Raw genomic sequence first — 20,913 nt, 5'->3', positions numbered from 1 at the left:
TCAAGGTTACACGAGAGCCAGGGGCGGTGGGGAAGCTGACCGCAGGTCCCTGCCTCCGGGTCACCACGTCTCTAGCTGCAGAGGCTCTGAGGTCCTGGAAGGACAGACAGGAGTGGGGTGATGGAGGCAAGGGCAGCTGTGTGTCGTCCTGTTGAAGAGGCTGGAGAAGCAAAGGGGAAGAGGGAGGCAGCAGGATGAGGACCAAGACAGCCAGGACCAGCCCTAGACCCAGACATGGGCCAAGCCTAGGCGTGCGTGCCAGGGAAGGGTTATCTTGGCCTCTCCTGAGACTCAGCCTTGGGGACATGGGCCCCTCCCTCACCTCCCAGGGATAGAGCAGCTCAGGTGTCTCCCTACAGGGACAGGACTTGGGACCTCCCCTGCTGGGCCAGTAGAGGAGACCCTGGGGATCGGACAGAGCCAGAAAGACTTTCCAAGAATATTTCCCTACTGTCAACCAAAGCTGAACATTGCCTTGGTGTCAAGTTGACGTGGGTTCAAATCCTTGTTCAGGCCCCAACTAGCTGTGTGACCTGCACCGGCAGAGCCTGAGTTGGTCCATCTGTGGAGTGGGGATTATGGCATGTATGTTGCACAGTCGCTGTGAGATCAGAGATGACTAATTCTCATTCCACTAGCTGATCAGGACGCCTCTGGGATAAGATGACATTTGAACAATGAAGGAATAAGCCATGTGGATAGCCACGTGCATTTCTCCAGGCAAAGGGAATGGCAAGTGCAAAAGCCCCGAGGTAGGAGCAAGCCTGGCCGCTTGGCAGAACAGCAAGAAGGCCAAGGTAGCTGGAGCAGCATGTGCACAGGGAGCAAACAGGTGATGAGTGAGAGAGGTCACAGGGACAGGTCACAGAGGGGGCTTGTGGGCCACGGGAAAGACTGCAGCTTCTATGGTGGATGAGATGGGAGCCATTACAGGGCTCTGAGCACAGGAATGTCATGATCAAACACGGCATAACAAGATTATGCCAGTTGCTGTGTTGAGAATGGACTAAAAGAAGCCAGGGCAAGAGGCTATTAATATAACTCAAGTAAGAGATGATGACAGCCTAGGTCAAGGTGGTAGCCGTGGAAACGGTAAGAAGTCAGGTTCTGGCTATACTGTATTCTTGAGACTAGATTCAGATGGATCTGGTCATTGAAAGAGACACATCAAGAATAACTCTACCAAACATTTATTGGGCACCCAGGCCCTCCAGGTACAGCTGCACAGGTTGTATACTGCACAACTCCCATGTACATGGTGCTCTCTGAGGTGGTGTGCTAGTAAGCAGCCCTGTGAGAGTTTCATGTGTGCCAGGCCCTGTGAAAAGCATTACATACCATGTGTGGCTCCTGTGCCCTTGGCAGTGTTGGCTTTCTGTTGAATGTACTACACTGTCTCACCTGTCAGAACTGTGGGCTCTACCTGCCAGGGCTGTGAGTATGTTCTTCCAGGGACATGGGATGGGGATAGCCACACTGTCAGGCAACAAGACGTGGGGGCAGGATCCCTGCAGCTGGTTTCCTCACCCTCCTGCTCTCGCCCACCTGCAGAAGCCATTGTGGAGTCTGCCTTGTACAAGTGTGTCCTGAAGCCCTTGAAGGAGGCCATCAACTCCTGCCTGCGTGAGATCCACAGGAAGGACGGCTCGCTGCAGCAGCTCAAGGAGAACCAGCTGGTGATCCTAGCTACCACGACCACCGACCTGGGCGTGACCACTAGTGTGCCGGAGGCGCCCATCATGGAAAAGATCCTGCAGAAGTTTGCCAGTATGCACAAGGCCTACTCGCCCGAGAAGAAGATCTCCACCCTGCTCAAGACCTGTAAGCTCATCTACGACGCCATGACCCTTGGCAACCCAGGTATGTGGGCAGCCGGGAGGGACCCGGGCTGGGGGCGCTCTCCGGATCCCTGGAGCAGCGATATCGTATGAGGCTGTGACCCCTTCCCCTCGACAACTCCAGAGCCCTTGGAAAGCACTGGAGAAGCCTTCCCAGAATCAGAAGCCACGGTGGGTTCCCTGGGGGCCGGGAGGGGAGCCATGGTTGGCTGCCACACTGAAAGCAGCCAAGGAAGCCAGCCCATACTGTGCCTTTGTATGAATTAGGCAAAGGTGCTACGTTCGTTTCCTAGGGCTGCCGCCACAAAGTTCCACAAACTGGTGACAACAGAAATTTATTGTCTCACAGTTCTGGAGGCTGGCAGTTAGAGATCAAGGTGTCAGCAGGGCCCTCCTCCCTCTAAAGGCCGTAAGGAAGGAGGTGTTCCAGGCCTCTCTTCTAGCTTCTGGGAGTTCCTTGGCTTGTGGCAACATCACTCCAGTCTTTGCATGGTGTGCTCTCTGTGTACGTGTCTGTGTCCACACTTCCCCTTTTGATAAGGACGTCAGTCATATTGGATTAGGGGCCCACCCTACAACAGTATGACCTCATCTTAGCTAATTATATCGGCAAAGACCTCATGTCCCAATGAGGTCACATTTCGAGGTACTGAGGGCTAGGACTTCAACATATGAGTTTTGGAAGGACACAGTTCCACCCGTAATGGCCACGTAAATCAGTTACAGAAGCCAGTGGGGCAGGTGTGCCCGAGCTGGGCTGGGCTGACTCGAGGGTCTGTGGTCGGAGGGGGTCGTTTGGAGGCTGGCTGGGCTGGGATGGCCTTGCTTATGTGTTGGGTGGTCGATTGGCTACTGACTGGTCTCGGATGGGGGTGACTGGGCCACGTGTTTCTCATTCTCCAGCAGGTTAGCCCAAGCTCGTACCCATGGCGGTAGTTGGGGTCCAAGTGGGCAAGTACAGCCTGCAAGGCCTCTCGGTATGGACTTGAACCAGCACAACGCCGGTCTGACACATTTCACTGACTCGTTTAGTCACAAGACTAGCCCAGATTTAAGGGGTGAGGAACCAGACTTCCCTGCTTGATGAGAAGAGCTGCAAAGGCACCTAGCAGGGGGTGCAGATGTTGGGAAGGGCATCATTAGGACCATTTCTAATCAGTTTGTCCCAGTGCTCCTCCAGGCAGACAAGCACAGGCATCACTGCACCGTGGTGCACACCTTACACTGAGCACGATGCTGGCTGGATTTCATCCCCTGACTACCCCTTCAGCTGGATGTCCCTGTGCAGTAAGCAACCTGCGTAACTGTACATGACAGCCATGGCAATGGAGAGTGGAGGGAGTGTTAACCTCTGTAGCCATACAGACTTAGGTTCAGATTCCTGCTCTGTCACTTACTACCTGTGTGACCTTGAGTGATTTACTTAACCCCATAAGACCCAGTTTCCTCATCTGAGGAAGCTGTTTTACAAAGAGGCAAAACTAGGACCCCTAATGGTTCAGAAGCCACACTTGGTCGCTTGTGGGTATGGGAAACAGCATATGTAAAATGTCAACCTCAGTGCATGGTGCCTAGCAGGCTCGACCAGTGGTGGCTGTTTTAGGGGAGGGATTCTCCATCTGCCTTGGAGAAGGGCAGGCCAGTGTGACCACAGGCCAACAGAAAACATCTGTTAGTGTGTGACTGGGGGATGGTGCAAGGTCCCCTCACCCTAGAAAAACTTCCTCACAGGCCTGGAACAGGCCACAGTTCCAGGTTGGAGTCACTCTTTTGGATTAAACTGACTTGGGTCCAACAGTCAATTGTGAGAATGAATACTGTTCCCCGTAAGCAGATGCCACCCTGACTTACAGCTGCACATTAACCCTTTATCGTAATATTGGAAATGTGATTGGAAGAGAGAGGGTTACAGCAGTGGAGTCGGGGTGCTGAAGTGGAGGGTTTTCTTCATGGAGTGGGAGTCAGACCTCGAGATGGGATGTCCCATGCGGTGCAGAGTCCAGAGAACAGGCCAGCGTGTGAGCTCCACAGCGGAGAAACCGCCTCAGGAATCTCCAAGGAAGTAAGGTGGGGGTCAGCAGGCAGCCTGCACCCCCCAGAGCTCTCAGAGGTGGACCTGCTCTGTCCCAGGGGTGCGGAACCCGGGAAGCTGTCCAGGAGCCCACAGCAGCGATGTGAGGCTGGAGGTTAAGTCCCCACTGTGGCGTGGCAGAGGGCTGGCCAGGAACCTTCTCAGAGCGAGGCGGCCCCAGGTCAGCAGCGGGGGAGGGAGGCAGGCTCAGGGGGTGTCCTGCATGGTGTGCAGAGGGGGCAGCTGGATCAGGGCAGGAAAAGAGACAAAGCCCCGTAGGACCCTTTGCTGGGAGCAGCCTCAGCGAGAACAGACAGGCGGGCCTGGGACCTTGGGAGAATGTGGAAGAGAGAGATCCGGGCTTCCTTCCCAGCTGTGTGATTGTGTCCAGGTAACTTCGGTGCTCTGAGCCTCAGTTTTGCCTGTGTTAAGTCAGCACAGCTACACCCGCGTTACGGGGCTGTTGTGAGACTGAGATGAGTCTGCAGTTTGCATCCAGCCCAGTGGCTGGCACTTAACAAGGACAGTTACCTTCCCCTCTGAACTTCTCGTTCGGGCAGTCATTCTCCCTGCCTTGAGGGGGCTCGGGGCAAAGTCAGGACCCAGGGCTCTACAGACCCTGAGCCGTTATCAGGGAGGCAGCTTTGGGCCTGAAATGGGCAATTGCGTCCTCAGCGAGTCCCCGTTTACTCAGAAGCCTTGAGCTTCCTGCAGTTCTTTTAAACACTCAGTGTCTTGGCAGTGACTTCAAACACTGTTTTGCTGACAATGAATTCACTTACTAAAAACTTACCAGCGAGCAGGGAATGGGGGAGGGAATGGCTAAATCTGAGGGAAAAGAAAGACAGAGAGGCACTGCCGGAGCTCAGCCCGTGAAAGACTGAACAGAACAAGGACGATCATAGCTTCCTTGTCCTTGGCTGGCAGGGGCAGGAAGACAGGAACCTCTGCTGATTCAAAAGCCAGCTCCAGGCAGGGAGACTCTGAGCCCAGAAATTCAGGACGGGATCAAGGCTCCGTGTGAAGATTCCCCACCAGGAACAGACCCACCAGGAACAGATGGGTTTCTTGGCAAGAGCCAGACAGTGGGTTCCCCTCCCACTGCTGAGTGAGCACTGGCCTTGTGAACCCAGTGGCTCCCAATCTTACCTGGGCTGCCCCACTCGGAACCTCAGCCTCTTCCCCTGAGAGGAAGCAGTTCTGCCAAGAAGAGCAGGGGTTTGAGGGTTCATTCAAGGACGTGGGTTTGAACCCCGCTTCGGTGCTGTAGCCTTAGACTTGAATCTCATGGGGCCTCTGCTTGTGTGTAAAACGGGGATGATAAGACCTACCTTGCAGGTTGCCGTGCAGGGTGGAGGTGGGGAGAGCACATAGAAAACACCTGGGCTGCGTGGCCCCAAGGAGGTACTGATCTTCCAGAGCCTCTGTTTTCTAGCCCCGTTCAAAAAGAGGCTGGGAACACCTCTCTCATCTGGGCTGTGGCGAGGCTCAGGTGCGAACAGGTGTGTGGGTGAGTGTCCAGTAGATGTGAAGATGCAGGAATGGCTGCTCCAAATGTGGAGGATGCAGCCACTCAGTGGTTTCCAAGCTGGGTTCCAGGAGGCACCCCAGGGGCCGCCAGAGGGACACAGGACTGGGCTTGACCCCAGACAAACCTGCTTGTCCCTCTTTTACGCACAGGGTTCCACCTGGGATTTTGTTTGAAATAACCAGTTCTGCTGCTAAATTTTTTGGCCTTTTGAGAAAACCTTTCATTTGGAAAACATTTCAGACTTCAAAAACTTCAAGAATAGGAATGGTACATTAAAATAGGAACATCCACTTACCCCTTGTGGACTGTTAGTATCTTATGTCATTTGCTTTATCATTTATACTCTCTCTGTGCATATGTAATTTTTTCCTGAATCATATAAGGGCAAGTTACATACATCTTGGCCCTTTACCCCTAAATACTTCTGAGAATAGGGATATTCCCTCACATAACCACATTAAAGTTGTCTGCTTCGTAAACTTACATCAATAAAATATTTTTCTCCACTGCACTGCCTGTATTCCAGGTGGTCACTGATCTAACAAGGCTCTTCTTAGCATTTCCTCCTCCAGTTCAGGGTCCAATCCAAGGTCAGGTACCGCATTTAGTTGCCTCCTTTAATCTGGAACGTTACAGCTTTTCTTTGTCTTTATGGCATTGGCATCTTTAAAGAATACGGGTTTCCCTCCCTGCCCCTCCCCATCTTTTCTTTGTCACGAAAGTTCCTCATTTTGTGTTTGTCAGATGTTTCCGCATGATTAGACTGAGGTTAGGCATTTTCAGCCAGATCTGGACTGACTCTTAAATTCTCTTCTGACTTTGACATGCAGTGACCTTAGGACCAGGTCTTCTGCTCACAACCTCCGCCCACCCGGCCCCGCTCCCCTCCCGCACCCTCACCCCCTCACCCACCAGACGCTTCCAGGGCTTTGCTACTCTGAGTGTGGTCCCCAGCCCCGCCGCCCCCCCACCCCCATGGAAGCCCTGGGAGGCATGGGCGACCCCGTGGAGGGCATAGCGCCGGCTTGGCTGCCGCCGGCCTCCACCACTGACACCCACTCTACGCAGAAAACTGCCCTTCCCCCCACCCGCCCTGCCCCAGCCCCTCACGTCCAGGAAAGAAGCTCCACCGGCCCATCTCTCCCACTGCACGACGCTGGCGATAGTAACTGGTATCCACACGGCCCGGCTGCTGGCGAGACCGGCTGGGACAGTGGGAAAGGCAGAACTTAGAGACACAAAGCCTGAGGTAACGGCCAGGCTGTCTTTTCCAGAAAGGTAGTTGCTGTTAACGCCCATGATACAGATGGGCCAGGATTCAAAGCTAGGATATCCTTACTCCAGAGCCTGTGCTTCCATCACTGTCCCAAGCAGCCAACCTGGGAACGGGTCCCAAAGCTCCCGAATCCTGATCAAGTGCTTCCTCCACTCTAGCAGGTTTAGGGGCCCGTGTCAGGGAGGGTGGGCAGCTCACAGAGACAGTGGCTTTGGGTAGACCTGGCCCTCTGTCCTGCAGCCAGGAGCAGACTGCATGAGCAGACTGCATGAGGCTCGGTGAGAGCAGTTAGAACTTCTAGAATCATCTGTCCCATTACTTTGACAGACAAGCTCTTCCCACCTCTTCAGTGTCTAAGACCCAGCATTCAGGGCTGGCCCTGCTGTTGGGGAGAAATAGCTTCAAACCCAGAACTCCTCCATAAGATAGGCGTTGGGGGGGAGGAAAGGAGAATGCAGTGCACACAAATGTGGGGCTCTTTCTTAAAAGAATAAAGAGCAGGCAACATCCGAGAGGGCAGTGAAGGCCAGCAGGCTATTCTCTTCCTTCGAGAGTCTGTATCTGGCTCAGGCAGGGCAGAGGCGGGGGTTGGGAGACCCCAGGTGCAGGGATCGACAGGCCTATGACATTGACTGAGGGTAGACAGGACAGAGAGGGAGGTCAGTCTGTTGGTTTCTAAAATCGATGTTAAAAAATCTAAACGGATTTCTGATGACAAAAGTCACTAATGTTTATTGTAGAAAAGGATGATTAGTATTGTGGTAGATTTCTATCTGGTCTCTTTGAAGTAGATATAGATAGGTAGGTAAATAGATAATTAGTTAAGGAAATACTTTCTGCTATAACAGATAAACCCTGCAATCTCTAACTCAGTACAAATTTATTTCTCACTCATGGAAGTCCAGTTGGATGGAGGAGGGCTGGGGAGGGGGGACTGGGCTCTGCTCCGTATAGCCATCCAGGGATCCAGGCTGAGGGAGGCTTTCTAAGTCCCCCTGGGCATCGACATGCAGGTGACAGAGAGAGACAGACAGAGAACATATGTGCCAGGCCTGGAAACAAAGCATAACCTTGTTTTTATGCCCACAACAGAAATGGGGTTCAGGACCTCTAAGAGGTCACGTTCTGAGGATTAGAAGCCACGTTACCCTCCTGTCTTGCATAATAACCATGTGTAACATGTAACCCAGAAGGCACCATGTTAATCACTTTCTATCTGTCTTGTCACTGAAACATCACAACCACCCCCACGAGGTGTGGGCACTGTTGTTATCCCCATTTTACAGCCAAGGAAACTGAGGCTCGGCAGGGTGAAGCAGCAAGCTCAGGGTCACACCTGAGCAGGTGAGTGGGGCCCTGGGACTTGGATCCAGGTCCTGTGCTGTACTGCTGTGTTCTCCTGCCTCTCCAGGGTGCCCTGGGGTCAGAGATGACCTCAGGGAGGCCAGGCCCAATCACAGTGGCTTCACACGTTTTCCAGCCAGGCTGGGACTTTTGGCCTCTGGTCTCTGCACCCGCAGCCTGTGTGGCTGACTGGCTTGTGGGCTGAGCTCTCCGAAGAGGAACCCAGGGAGCTGGAGTGATTTCCTCAGGGATCCACTGTTGCTCAAAGCAGAACTGAGACTTAAGCAGCATCTGCAAAAAGCACAAACAACCCAACAGGGTCGCTTTGGGAAGCTCAGTGGGAGAGAGGCTGGCCTCTCGTCTCACGTCAGCCACAGACTACAGGGAACCTCCCTCCCTCGGGCTCCAGCTCTTTCATCCGTGCAGCTGGGAGTTCAAACTAGACCAGTGGTTTTCCAACTGGTCCCGGGGAACTCTCGAGGGACTCGAGGGACTGGGGACATCTTGCAAGGGGAAAGGGGGAGGAGGGGAAACAGCAAACCAGCCCTGCTGTCCGACTCTGATCAACCAGAGCAGCCCAGTTCTGTATAAGATCTACCCCTTAACGAAAGGATTCCACTGCAAAAGGAAATTGAAAACCTCCTGTTCTAGAGGCTTTCTACTTCCTGCCATCCTGTGTTTTTATCAGATAAGTTCATTCATTCAGCAGTTCAACAAACATTTATTGACAGTATGGATGTTAACAGGAAACCCCAGCCCCTGTTTTTAGGATGGTCACAGTTCAAGTGGAAAAACAGAGCATTCAACAGGCGACAACCGTGCAGTGAGATAAATGATATTCATTCAGCAAGTATATTTATTTATTTATTATTTATTTATTTATTGTTTAGATGTTGGGAGTAGGAGTTTATTAATTAATTAATTTATTTTGGCTGTGTTGGGTCTTTGTTTCTGTGCGAGGGCTTTCTCTAGTTGTGGCAGGCGGGGGCCACTCTTCATCACGGTGCGCGGGCCTCACTATCGCGGCCTCTCTTATTGCGGAGCACGGGCTCCAGACGCGCAGGCTCAGTAGTTGTGGCTCACGGGCCTAGTTGCTCCGTGGCCTGTGGGATCCTCCCAGACCAGGGCTCGAACCCCGTGTCCCCTGCATGAGCAGGCAGATTCTCAACCACTGCGCCACCAGGGAAGCCCTATTTAGCAAGTATATTTATCAAACACCTACTACTGTTGAGGCATCGGATATAAACAGTGAGCACGATAAAGTCCCTGCCCTCGTAAAGCTTTCATTACCTGGGGAGAGACAGCTAATAAACAAGGAAACAGAAATACAAAATCTATCATCAGATGCTGAAACAGGCCACTAGAATGAATAAAACAGGCTAAGCGGTCTGGGGAGTGTGAAGGAGTTTGCTGTTCTGGGTTGGGAAGTCAGGGGAGGCCTCTCTGAGTTAACATGTATTTGTTTTTCCATTCTTCAATGACAAGCCCAGGGAAACCCGTTATAAGGGCACTGAACCTAGCTGGTGGGGAGTGGGGGTCTTGGGTTAAAACTTCCTGGGGGAAGGAAGTGGCTTCAGGTGGGAATCGTGGCGGAGGGTTAGGGCCAAAGCAGCCGTGTGCTGCCCCAGGATCGTTGCACCCGCCACACCCACTTTCAATAAGAACCCAGTCAACACATTTCAAGGGGCAGTTATGATAAGATGATAGATTCTTTCCTCTAGATCGGGGTCTGCAGGCCAACTCTGGCCTGCCGCCTGATTTCGTAAATAAATTTTTATGGAAACAGCCACGTTCATTCATTTACACAGTGTCTCTCTGGCTGCTTTTATACAATGGTTGAGTCAAATAGTTGGGACAGAGACCATGTGGCTCATGAAACTAAAAATACTTACTATCCAGCCCTTTATGGAAAAAAATTGCCAAGCCCTCTTTTAGAAAATGCTTCCTAGAAGACAACACTTTATTTTTAATCCAGCCACTTGTTCGACGCTCACAAGGGCTCTGAGTAACAGACTGAGTTTTGTTATTACCTCTGGTTTGCAGATAAGAAAAGTGAGGCTCAGAGGTAGTGGCCCGAGATCACATAGCTGGTTAAGCGGCCGAGTCGGGGGCCTCCTGATCCAGTGTCCTCACGGTTTGTGAGACCCAGGTGTGCACGCTTTAGCTCATTTTTATCAGAGCTCTTCTCCTCCAAAATCCCCCAGCTTATGAAACACGCATCAGGTCCCCAGCCAGCTCTTTAAACTATAATCGGCTCCCCCAGCATCTACAGATGGAAAACAGATGTGACTTTGGCAAAAAGAAAGCAGGAGTCAGCAGGAAATGCAGGCTGCAGCCCAGCAGGCCTTTCAGAGGTACAGCCTGATGGATGCGATCCCTGATCCACGCAAGACAGATGTTTCGACCACAGGTGAATTATTTGGCAGCTGTGCCCCAGCCTCTCAGTGTTGCTGCCCGAGGCCCCACTGTGTGCAGGGCTGAGCCCCGAGCCCTAAGCCTTGGGCTCCAGGCTTCAGGGAAGGAGACTGCAGCCCTAACCATCCCTAGGATTTCGGGTGGGAGCCAGTGCATTTATATGATGCTTAAAGTTTATGTTTGTCCACAAATAGCTCTCAGGTCAGGGATCCTGTGTGGGCATCTCTCACCACATCAGGGAAGAGAGACCCAGATTCTGCTGACCAGCTGTGGGGCCTGGAGCAAATTTCTCCCATCCCTGAGCCTCAGTTTCCTCACAGTGAGGTTGGACTTGATGAATCCAAGGCCACTGGTGTGCTAAGTCAGCGATGATACGAACCATCTCATGGGAGCTAGCCGTCTGTATCTCTTCCCCACTCCATGTTCATGTTGGTAGCCTGAAGCTGGCCGTTGTGGAAAGATTTATGCCATGCAAATTGGCAAATGCAGCAAATCAGAACTTTTTTTTTTTTTCTTAGCAGGGCCGGTTGTTAAGGATTCCCGTCACACCACTGTCTAAGGCCCATAATGGATCCTAGTTTCCTTGACCATGGCCCCAACCATGGGCAAGATAGAGTGGTGCCTGGTGGGAGCACATGTGGGTCCAGTTCAGCTCACTGTCGGTGTCCTGCATCCCAAGCTCTGTGCTGGAGACTGGGAAGGCAGTGACGGGGCAGAGGCTCAGAGAGGTTAAGTGACTTGCCCGAGCTCACATAGCCTCCAACCCTGCCTTCAGGGAGTTCACAATCCGAGGAAAAGGGCAGGCTCTGAAACAGTCAAGGGTATGGGCACTAGAGCAGGAACCATCCAACTGTGCTTGAGGATGTGGGAAGGCCACGAGAAGTTAGTAAGGGAAAGGTAGGGAGGGCGGTCCAGGCAGAGGGAACCGTGTGTGCGAAGGCACAGAGGAGTGAAAGTGCCCGAGGAGTTCAACCGAGATTCAGCACAGTGGGGTGCCCCATGGGAGTGTGATGGTGGCAGAATGCCATTCTGAGTTGGAAGTTGTCGTTCTGAGTTCCCCCTAATGGGGGAAGGGGTCCTGGAGTCTGTGTAGAGGCCCGTCCGAGTCAGTGCCAGGCCCGGGCTCTGAGCTCTTGCTGGGAGCTCAGCATTCATTCATTCACTCACCCAGCACCGCCTCTGCCGTGCGTGCTCTGTGTACTGGGGAGACGGAGAGGAAGTGCTCACCGGTAGTTGGAGGGACAGACCTGGGATCGAAGGAGTCCCCTGCAGTGGGCTAGCTGAACGCAGTGTCATGGAACCAAGGAGATGGGCCCCAAAGCCCTTCCTGAGAATCAGCCGAGATCCTCAAGGAGGGCTTGGGGAGAAGAAGAAAAGGACAAAGCACTTTCCATCCCCACCACGCCCAGAGCCGCAGTCCAGAGGGCTTCCTTCCCCATCTCTCTGAGTCCTCAGACCTTGGGCTGGAGCTGGACCATCCTTCTGGCTGAACGTCACTGTCCCTTCCAGCAGGGTTTCTCACCTTAGCACTATAGACATGTGGGGACTGAGTAATTCATCTTTATGGAGGGCTGTGCTGTGGCCCCTGAAGGGCAGAATCACCCTGGTTGAGAACTGCTGCTCCAAAGCAAATGAACTTGCCTGATTGTATTTTTGGGTGAGCTGTTAATACAACAGCAAGAAAAAATCGGTGTTCTTGGAGGCGGAGTAAAAATTCAATCAGCTCTTAACCAATGCGTGAGTTACAGGTGAATTCCAAAAGGCACAGAACTGTTTCACATCCATGCTGCTGGACATGCCTTGTTCCCTAATTCATAAATCAAACAAGAAAAGAATCTGCCGTGCGCCAGAATTCTAATGATTAAATTATCAACGTGGACGACAACTGCAGGCACAAAATAATCTCTCCCCAGGAACTCTTTAGTCGTGTCTCAGGCTCATAAAGGTTTATGGAAGATGTTCTCCAAAACCGACTAATTCTGTGCACAGGCACAAGAACCTTGAAAGAAATGATCAGAGAGCTCAGAACACAGAGCTGGAATAAGAGGAGCGACATTCTTCCTTAGTGGGCATTTCCATGGAGGCGGTATAGAAGCACTCCACTGTAAATCATTTCCTAGAATTCTCACCAAAACCCCATTGGATGTCATGCTATCTGTGTCAGTTCACATGTGTCTAGAAATGCAGGCTCAGAGAGCTAGAACACTTAGCCCACGGTCTTATAGCTGGTAAGGAGTCCGGGTCTGACTCTGCTTTTCAGTGTTGTGTGTTACCATCCCCATCAGCCGATTCATTTTACAGGTGGAAAAACTGAGGCCGCTTGAGAAAGCAGAACAGATATGTCAATAATAGCTCACTTTTCCATTGCGCTCCATGGGTACCGAATCACTTTCGTATTCTTTTTCTCATTTCATTCTCTCAAAAAACGTGAAAGGCCGTCAGGGCATCTTTTTTTGTTTTTTGTTTTTTCTTTAGTGGTACTCGGGCCTCTCACTGTTGTGGCCTCTCCCTTTGCGGAGCACAGGCCCGGACGCGCAGGCTCAGCGGCCATGGCTCACGGGCCCAGCCGCTCCGCGGCATGTGGGATCTTCCCGGACCGGGGCACGAACCCATGTCCCCCTTATCAGCAGGCGGACTCTCAACCACTGAGCCACCAGGGAAGCCCCTGTCAGGGCATCTTTTAGGCCCGTCTCCAGCCCCCTCCTTCCCCAAGGGATCTATTACTGTCAAGAGGCTCTGAGCCCCGGGAACATCTCCCACAAAAGCAGTAGTGATAAGTTATTCCTTTCAGAGGTATTTACGTTTTAGAAGAAACCCTAGGGAAAGGGCACTGCTTAACCCAAAAGAATGAAGGTTGGAGGGGAAACTTCAGGCCTGGTAGCATCTGGTCGAGGGAGGGCTTCACTTCTGCAAGTGGAGAGAGAGATGTGTGGTTCCCAAAAGACGTCAGTGTTAGACAGACATCTGCTTCTGGGTGCTTCCATGAATAAGTGTGACGTGAACTTAACTGAAGGCGTTGCAGGGGAAGAGCTGGGAAAGGGGAAGGGACTGGGTCTTGCCTACGCAGCAGAGGGCACTTTTCTCAGTTCCTTCTTCCTAAACCCAGACTGTGTCTCAGGCCTCCCGACCAGGCTGATCCCAGGGTCGCCCCCTGTCATGAGAGTCAGGAGAAAACAGGAAGGCTCCTCTTCCAGGGGTGACCACCCCCCACCCAGCAAACCACCGTCCCCTTGCCCTGGGCAGGGAGCGGCTCACAAGGAGAGCCTCGCACTCACCACCTTCTGCCTCCTTCCTCTCCCAGGGAAGACCTACGGGGCAGACGACTTCCTGCCGGTGCTCATGTATGTGCTGGCCCGCAGCAATCTCACGGAGATGCTTCTCAACGTGGAGTACATGATGGAGCTCATGGACCCTGCCCTGCAGCTGGGGGAGGGTGAGTCACCTCCCCAGGCCCATCTCCGGAACCCTGGGGCCCATCGCCCACTCCTGACCCAGCCACACCAAAGGCTTGCTGGAGGGCCCAACAATTACCTCCTGGATGCCAGACTCCACTAAGCCCTGGGACACAACAGTGCCTGACACAGCCCCTGTCCTGGGGGACTCACAGACTAGCAGGGGAGCTGGGCCAGTAAAGAGACCTTGTCACCTATGCTAGACAAGGGAAGCCCAGAGAGTACCAGAGCACGTTACTCAGGCTGTGCAATCAGGGAAGGCTTCCTGGAGGAGGTGATGCCTGAGCTGAGCATTGAAGGATAAATAGGGGCCAGTCAGATAAAGAAGGGGGAGAGGCAGTCTTCACAAAGGGAACAGCAGTTGCTGTCAGTGTACAGGATAAGGGAACAATGGTCAGCTCTTAGACAGGGGTGGCCCTGGGGACTCAGCCCCCTGCTCATCCAGATCTGGGCCAGGTACGCGTCAGTGGGAGGAGGGTAATGCTGTGGTGTGGGCAAGAGGCCAGGCACTCTCCTGTAGGATGATGGCAGGGGTGTAATTTGTCCCACCCTCACCTCCCCTTCCCTTTCCTCCTTCCTGCCACTTCGTCCCATACACTTAGCCTCGGCCACCCCTCCACCAAGAATCCCTGAGGTGCAGCCATCCCAGATAGCAGTTCTGAGGGAGCCCCAGGCTCCCTCTGAGACACCACCCCCAAAAGGATGAAAAGACTCTTAGGCCCCCAGTGGCCCCTTTGGGCTTTGTGGTTCTTGAGATAAGCTGGCCCTCTTTGCATCTGTTTGCATTTTTAGACTGTGTCGGTCTCTGGGGGGGACAGTATGACGTGGTTGGTTCTGTGAGTTCTTGGAAGCTCAGGGGAGCGTGTAAAGCTGTGCAGGACTGGCCCGCCCCCGTGGTTTGTTGTAGAGTCATAGAGAGTGTCAGGGAAAGAGCCCTTTGGCGGGTGGAAGGATGGAGCGAGGCTGTGGGGCTCTGCACTTGATCTCAGCACTGGCCGTCTCTCTGGCAGTGGTCGGCCCTGCCCTGGCCGCCGTGGCTCCTGTTCCGTCCACGGCCTGCATCCTTGCTGCCAGACAGGACTCCAGGCCAGGCGCAGTGGCGAACAGGGACAGGACAGGGACATCCTTGGCCCAACTACCCTCTCCTTATGGACCTGAAGCCCCCTGCCCCAATCCTGTCATAACCTCCTGCGATCCTTCTTCCTGTTCCCGAAACCCACAGGGGGTTCGGGTGGGAAAGCTGAGGTCCTGCAGGCAGGAGAGCTAGTCTGTTCGGGGCTACATTAAGTATTTTTAAAAATTGAAGTATGGTTGATTTATAAGATTGTGTTTCAGGTGTACAGCAAAGTGATTCAATTATATATATGTATGTTTTTCAGATTCTTTTCCATTATAGGTTATTACAAGATATTGAATATAGTTCCCTGTGCTACACAGTAAATCCTTGTTGTCTATCTATTTTATGTATAGGACTACATTAAGTATTTTTGAGGCAAGCCAAGTACAAATGAATACATAAAGACTTTAAACATTCCACATTTTCTGACCCAAAGCTGCCTGAATACCCTGCAGCCTGCCCCTTTTAGACTTAAGGGTCAGAGCCCCTGCCCCACCTCTGGACCTGTGGGGCAATTTCTAAGGGATCTATGAGGTGTTTGCTGGAAGAAAAGACGGCAGGGCAGAGCCTCGCATGCCACCACGTACCGCCCCTCTCAGCAGACCCTGCCCAGGGCAGCTCTGAGGACCATGCTGCACACACCAGGAGGTGGGCTGTGTGGCATGGGTGCCTCTCTCTCTTCCTACGCCCATAGCCAGGGTGGCAGGTCACAGCAGCCAGGACAGCCCAGCCTCACAGGTGTTGGACTCCGACAGAAGGATGACTTGGGGGTCTCCAGCATGGGCAGGAGCTTCCACCCAAGTCTGCCAGCTGGTAGACCTCCATCTAGACATATCTGGGCCCAAGAGCAGGAGGACGGAGCGCCAGGCGGGCAGTGTTCCTGAGTTTCCCCAGCTTCACCCTCCTGTCTTTGCTGGGTGGTGGCCCACAGGGTGCTCCGTCACCAAAGCCTCTGAGGTGCAGTGAAAAGAGGGGCTTGCCTGGGAGGTGGGGGGGTGCGGAGAAGCAGAGCCCCTGCTGGCCAGTCCCCGCTCGTGATGCTCTGCAGAGTCAGACATGCCCGGGACAAGGGCAGGCCCCTGGGAAGTCCCTGCTCTTGAGAACTTGTTACTCCATCCTAAGAGGAGAACTAACACAGGGTGTAGAAAAAAGAGCAGTTTGGAGGCTGGATTTGGTCCCAGTTCTGCCTCTGACCGGCTGGAGACCTTGGGCAAGTCACTTAACCTCTCTGGCTTGGAAAAGGGAAGGCATTGGGCTAGGTTTGGGGTTTTCAGACCATCTGGGCACCTTCTGCAGAGGCAGCTGGGGGAAGGATGAGAGGTGGAGGGGGCCTCTGCCTTCTTGTGTTTCACAGTCTGAACAAACACATCTGCATTCACCAAAAAGCCTGCAAGGCCGTCACATTCTTTCAGCTGGTTCCACGTGCTGGAATTTGGCAAAGATTGTGACTGGGTCCCACTTTTTCGCGGCAGGCTTCTGGAGAGTGAGAGATCAGGGACTTCCTGTAAGAAGTAGAGAGGACCTGAACGCTGGCCTGATGGGACCCTGACCCCTTTCTCCCCCGTCTCTCTGCAGCTCCCACCACTCTGGGCAATTACAGGGCAGATGGGAGACCCAGGCAGCTGCTGGGCACCTGGCTGGAGCCAGCTCAAAATACAAACCTCTCCAGAAGCACCCTCATAGATTCCTTTACCCACATCCCGTCTGCACCCTGGCTGACAGCTGGCCATCCTGGGCTAGTAATCTCTTAAGAGAGGCAATGAGGCTTTCCCATCAATGGACAGCACCCTCTCCCTGAAGAGAACGCTCGACTCCAAAACTCACAGTGCGAGGAGTTGCCTGCCACCTAGTGGTCGTGGTAGGAACTGCAGGACCCCCAAGTCCAAGGGAAGTCTACTGGGAGAGCCAGGAGGCTGTAAAAAAAAAGCAGGGCTTGAGCAGGCAGGAGTGCACTGGCAGGGCTTAGAGTTCCTCCCCTTTGCCCAAGAGGGTGGGGAACCTCCAGAGCAGCTCCCTTAGGTCACCTAACCACCGTGCAATACTCGCATGTTACCGAGCACTGCACTTCATGTGTATTGATCTCATTTACTTTCCACAACGTTATGGATTTTCCAGGTAAGGAAATGGGAGCATAGAGGACACTAGCTCACCTGAGAGCACAGGGCTCTCTGCCGAAGACTGAGACCTAAACCCTGCTCTCTGACTCCAAAACTGACCATTCGCAGTCAGCACACTGCACTCAGCTCGTCCCTTCCCAGCCAGGGGGATGTGATCACGATGGGAAACAGGACCATGGGGGAATGCCAACTAGAGGACAGGGCTCTCTGCCAGCAAGGGCTGGAGGCACCAAGGAAGGCTTCTTGCCCACCCAGGCTTTGAGCTGGGCTGGAAAAGGAAACCCATGAGATGTCTGCTGGCCCTTCTCTGATAAGGGACACCAAGCCAAGTTCCACGCTGGCCTTGATATACCTATTTCAAAAGCTGTCTTCTTCCTACACTGCCATGAAAGGGCGAGTGATCCTGTGGCAATAAACCCCTTTATCTCGTCCCCCGCCCACCCCAGTCAGGGTATGAACTTTTCCCATACTGGTTGTGAAATTTGTAGGAATATGTAGGCAGCTTCATCCAGTGGAGCAGTTAGGAATGCTTTGGGCTGCAAATAATTACGATGTAACTAATAATGGTTTAAATCAGAGTGAGGGACTGGTTTGTCTCTTGCATCAAGAAGTCCTGGGGTAAGCAGCTGATAATGGTGGCAGCTTTTAGCCCCGCCTTCAGGAAATCGTAGACCCAGCTCTTTCCATTGCTCTTCAGGATGCGAACTTTTGTCTTTCTTTGTGCCTATCACCTCTGATCACAAACAGCCGCTGTGCCTCCAGGCTCACCTCTGTGTTCCAGAAAAGAGGAAGGGGGACAGACAGAAACCAGAAGGGATACGGTAACTGAGTCTGTCCCTTGCAAAAGGCTTTCCTGGAAGCGCCACTCAGGGACTTCCACTTACATCTAAGTAGCCGGAACGGGGTCTCCTGCCCTCTACCCTGAACTACAAGAGAATCTAGGAAGTGAGCATTTTCAGTTGAGTGCGGCTTTACCCCACAAAAGTAGAGTTCAGTTAATTAGGAAGAAAGAGAAGATGGGATTTGGGCGGCTCACTAGCAGATGGGCCTCATGTCAAAACTCATTGCCCTGGTACCCAAAGGGCTGGGGAGAGGCTTGGTGAGTGGGAAGGAGGCCCAGGGAAGCACTGCAAGACCTTGGCCAAGCCACCCTGCCCCCTCTAGAGTGAGCGGTGAAACAAGGCTAGTGCTTCTGAAACATTTTAACCACAGCCTCCAACAAGCCGAGGAGAGGAAACTTGTAAGCATCTGTGCCAATTATTATCTTTTATCTTAACACTTCATGTAAATTTTGTAGTCTGAAGTATTTTGAAGCTTAAATTAGGAAACATTAGGTATTAGGAATATGTGTGAATTAACTTAAGGTAAAAAGAAATGGAGAAATAAATGAATCAAAGTTTTTACTTTCCTTAAATCTTTAAAAAATAGTGTGTGATAGTACGACCGTAATTAAAATTTTCTCCACATATTTTTAAGTCGTTTTTTAAAATAGGGTATATATGACACATACAGTGTGGAGTCTCCCACCCACCCATGTCTCCAAGGCACCCCTTGCCCCACCCTAAAGACATCCGTGGTTCTTGTGTATCTTTACATTGTAAAGCTCATTGTAAAACTAAAAACTCATTTTAAAACATCACTTAAATACAAGCAAGAGTTACGTCCCAAAAGGAACGAGTTTTGATCAGGGCCGTACAGATCAGGGCTGGACTTGAAGCTTGTGGGGCTGCGGTGGGCACAGAGCTGAAGTTGGGCCGGTGACCAACGGGGCGGCAGGCGCCTCCTTGCAGCGGCGATGGGTGGGGCTTAGAGAGGTGGGCGGGGCGGGCCGAGCTGGGACCAGCCCCCTCCCTTTGGGGGTGGGCGGAGTTGGTCCTGGCTCAGCCTCCACACCCTTTCCCCCCGCAGGTTCCTACTATCTGACCACCACCTACGGGGCCCTGGAGCACATCAAGAACTACGACAAGATCACGGTGACCCGGCAGCTGAGCGTGGAGGTGCAGGACTCCATCCACCGCTGGGAGCGCCGGCGCACGCTCAACAAGGCCCGGGCCTCCCGCTCCTCCGTGCAGGTGACGCCTGGGGCAGAGGGTGGGAGGGGGGACGCCTGGGACTGACGGTGGGAGGGGGGACGCCTGGGACAGAGGGTGGGAGGGGAGACGCCTGGGACAGACGGTGGGAGGGGGCCGGCGGACCTTGCCCCAGACCATCCCTACTGCCCGCCGGCTAACAAGCCTGACGCCGACTGGCTGCTCTGGCCAGCCAGCCCAGCCCCCAGGGGCGTTCACGTGGGAGGCAAAGACACCGGCTCTCGCCTGCCAGCGTGTGCCCAGCCCAGTGGCGGTTGCGGGGTGGGAGTGGAAGTTAAGGGGTGGAGACTACAAAACTATCAGCAGGCCTCGGTGGGCAAACATGGTAGGGATCTGGGACATTTATCCACTCTTCCTTAGCACCTATGATGTCCCAGCAGGCTGTTAGGGCTGGAGATGTGAACAGTAAGTCGTCCCAGTGAGAAGCCCACGAGGGCCCATTCCCACCTGTGCTTCCCACCCCTTCCCCTTCCTGCCCCTCATTCCCTATGGTCTGGGTTAGATGCCCTCCTCTGTGCTTCCTGCTGCTCCTTCGCCCTTTACAGCACATGTACACTGTATTGTAACCATCTGTGTATGAAGCTATCACCCTGAGAGAGCAGGGCCCATTGCTCACGTGTCTTAGGGGTCCCAAGCCCAGGGCCTGGGACAGAGTGAGACTGGGGTGCATGCAGAATGGCCAGAGTTAGGACAGTGAGCCAGGCTGCAACCCAGAGCTGTAAACAGCTCTACAGACTCACTTACCTGGCACCCAGAGCTCGCTGGACCTGAACCCCACGCCCGGCTTTCCAGATGGCCCTTCTGTAACCAGCAGAGCCCAGGCCTGGGAGGCAAGAGGCTCAAGGTGTGGACCCAGCTCTGTACTAGCTTGCTGTGTGACCCCGAGCAGTGTCTGCCCTCTCTGGGACTCAGTTTTCCTATCAGCTCAGGGGGACTCTGGACTCTTTGAGCTCTGCCTCCCCAGTACCTGTTCTAGGCGGCCAAGCTGATGTCCCCTCTCTTCTAATCAATGGTGTCTTGATAATGTTCAGTAACTGGTTCTCTGGGGAGGGAAGGAAAAAAACCCTCTGATTTCAGCTTCTGTCGATTTCCATGGTATAAATGCTCCCACCATGGCTGATTTCAAGCTACTAACTTGGCATCACTGAACTTGGAGTTGGGAAGCGGGTATGAGCCAGCATGAGTTGGCAAGTACCAGCTCCAGCACACCACCACTCCCCACCGCCTCCTGGGACAGCTGTCCCTCCACCAGCTCTTGGAATGTGGACACTCTTGGTCCAAGCCTGACGCAGGCATTCCTTACTTCTTGCTTCCACCCTGTGGATTCCCAGTGCTGAGCCAGGCAGCGCATCAGTGCCTCCCGCTTAGGGAGGCGAAGCTCAGGAAGAGGCTTGGGATGAGGAGTCTTCTCAGCACTCTTTCTGGGGTATGGGGAGGTCACCACCCTCTTCCTCCTCCCCCGGTGCCTCCTCTGCACCCCATGCCCTAAATCCCTCCCCTGGGAGTGAAGGCCCGGAGCTTGACCGTCATCCGGTGTAAAGGGCCCTTGGGAGGCCTAACGGGGGACAAGGAGAGCACAGGCAGCCACTGAGACCCAAGGAAGTGGGTGGGCTTTCCTCTCCCGGAAGAAAGACTCTTGACACAGAGCCTGCCCTTCACACG

The 20,913-nt window shown here is 53.3% G+C and overlaps 1 protein-coding gene across 2 annotated transcripts in view; it reads left to right on the top strand.

Moving 5' to 3' along the window:
* Positions 1-20,913, top strand: part of RIN3 (Ras and Rab interactor 3) — a 118,979-nt gene that overhangs the window by 95,830 nt on the left and 2,236 nt on the right. For both annotated transcript variants that reach the window (XM_060167695.1, XM_060167770.1), the window contains exons 7-9: positions 1,552-1,860; positions 13,777-13,908; positions 19,070-19,233. In XM_060167695.1, coding sequence (XP_060023678.1) covers positions 1,552-1,860; positions 13,777-13,908; positions 19,070-19,233 — 605 coding nt within the window. The remainder of the gene's footprint in view (positions 1-1,551; positions 1,861-13,776; positions 13,909-19,069; positions 19,234-20,913) is intronic.

This window comes from Lagenorhynchus albirostris, chromosome 1 (assembly GCF_949774975.1).
Source record: "Lagenorhynchus albirostris chromosome 1, mLagAlb1.1, whole genome shotgun sequence".
Classification (NCBI taxonomy): domain Eukaryota; kingdom Metazoa; phylum Chordata; class Mammalia; order Artiodactyla; family Delphinidae; genus Lagenorhynchus; species Lagenorhynchus albirostris.
The sequence above is the reverse complement of the archived record's forward strand: the minus strand, read 5'-3'. Positions and strand labels throughout refer to the sequence as shown.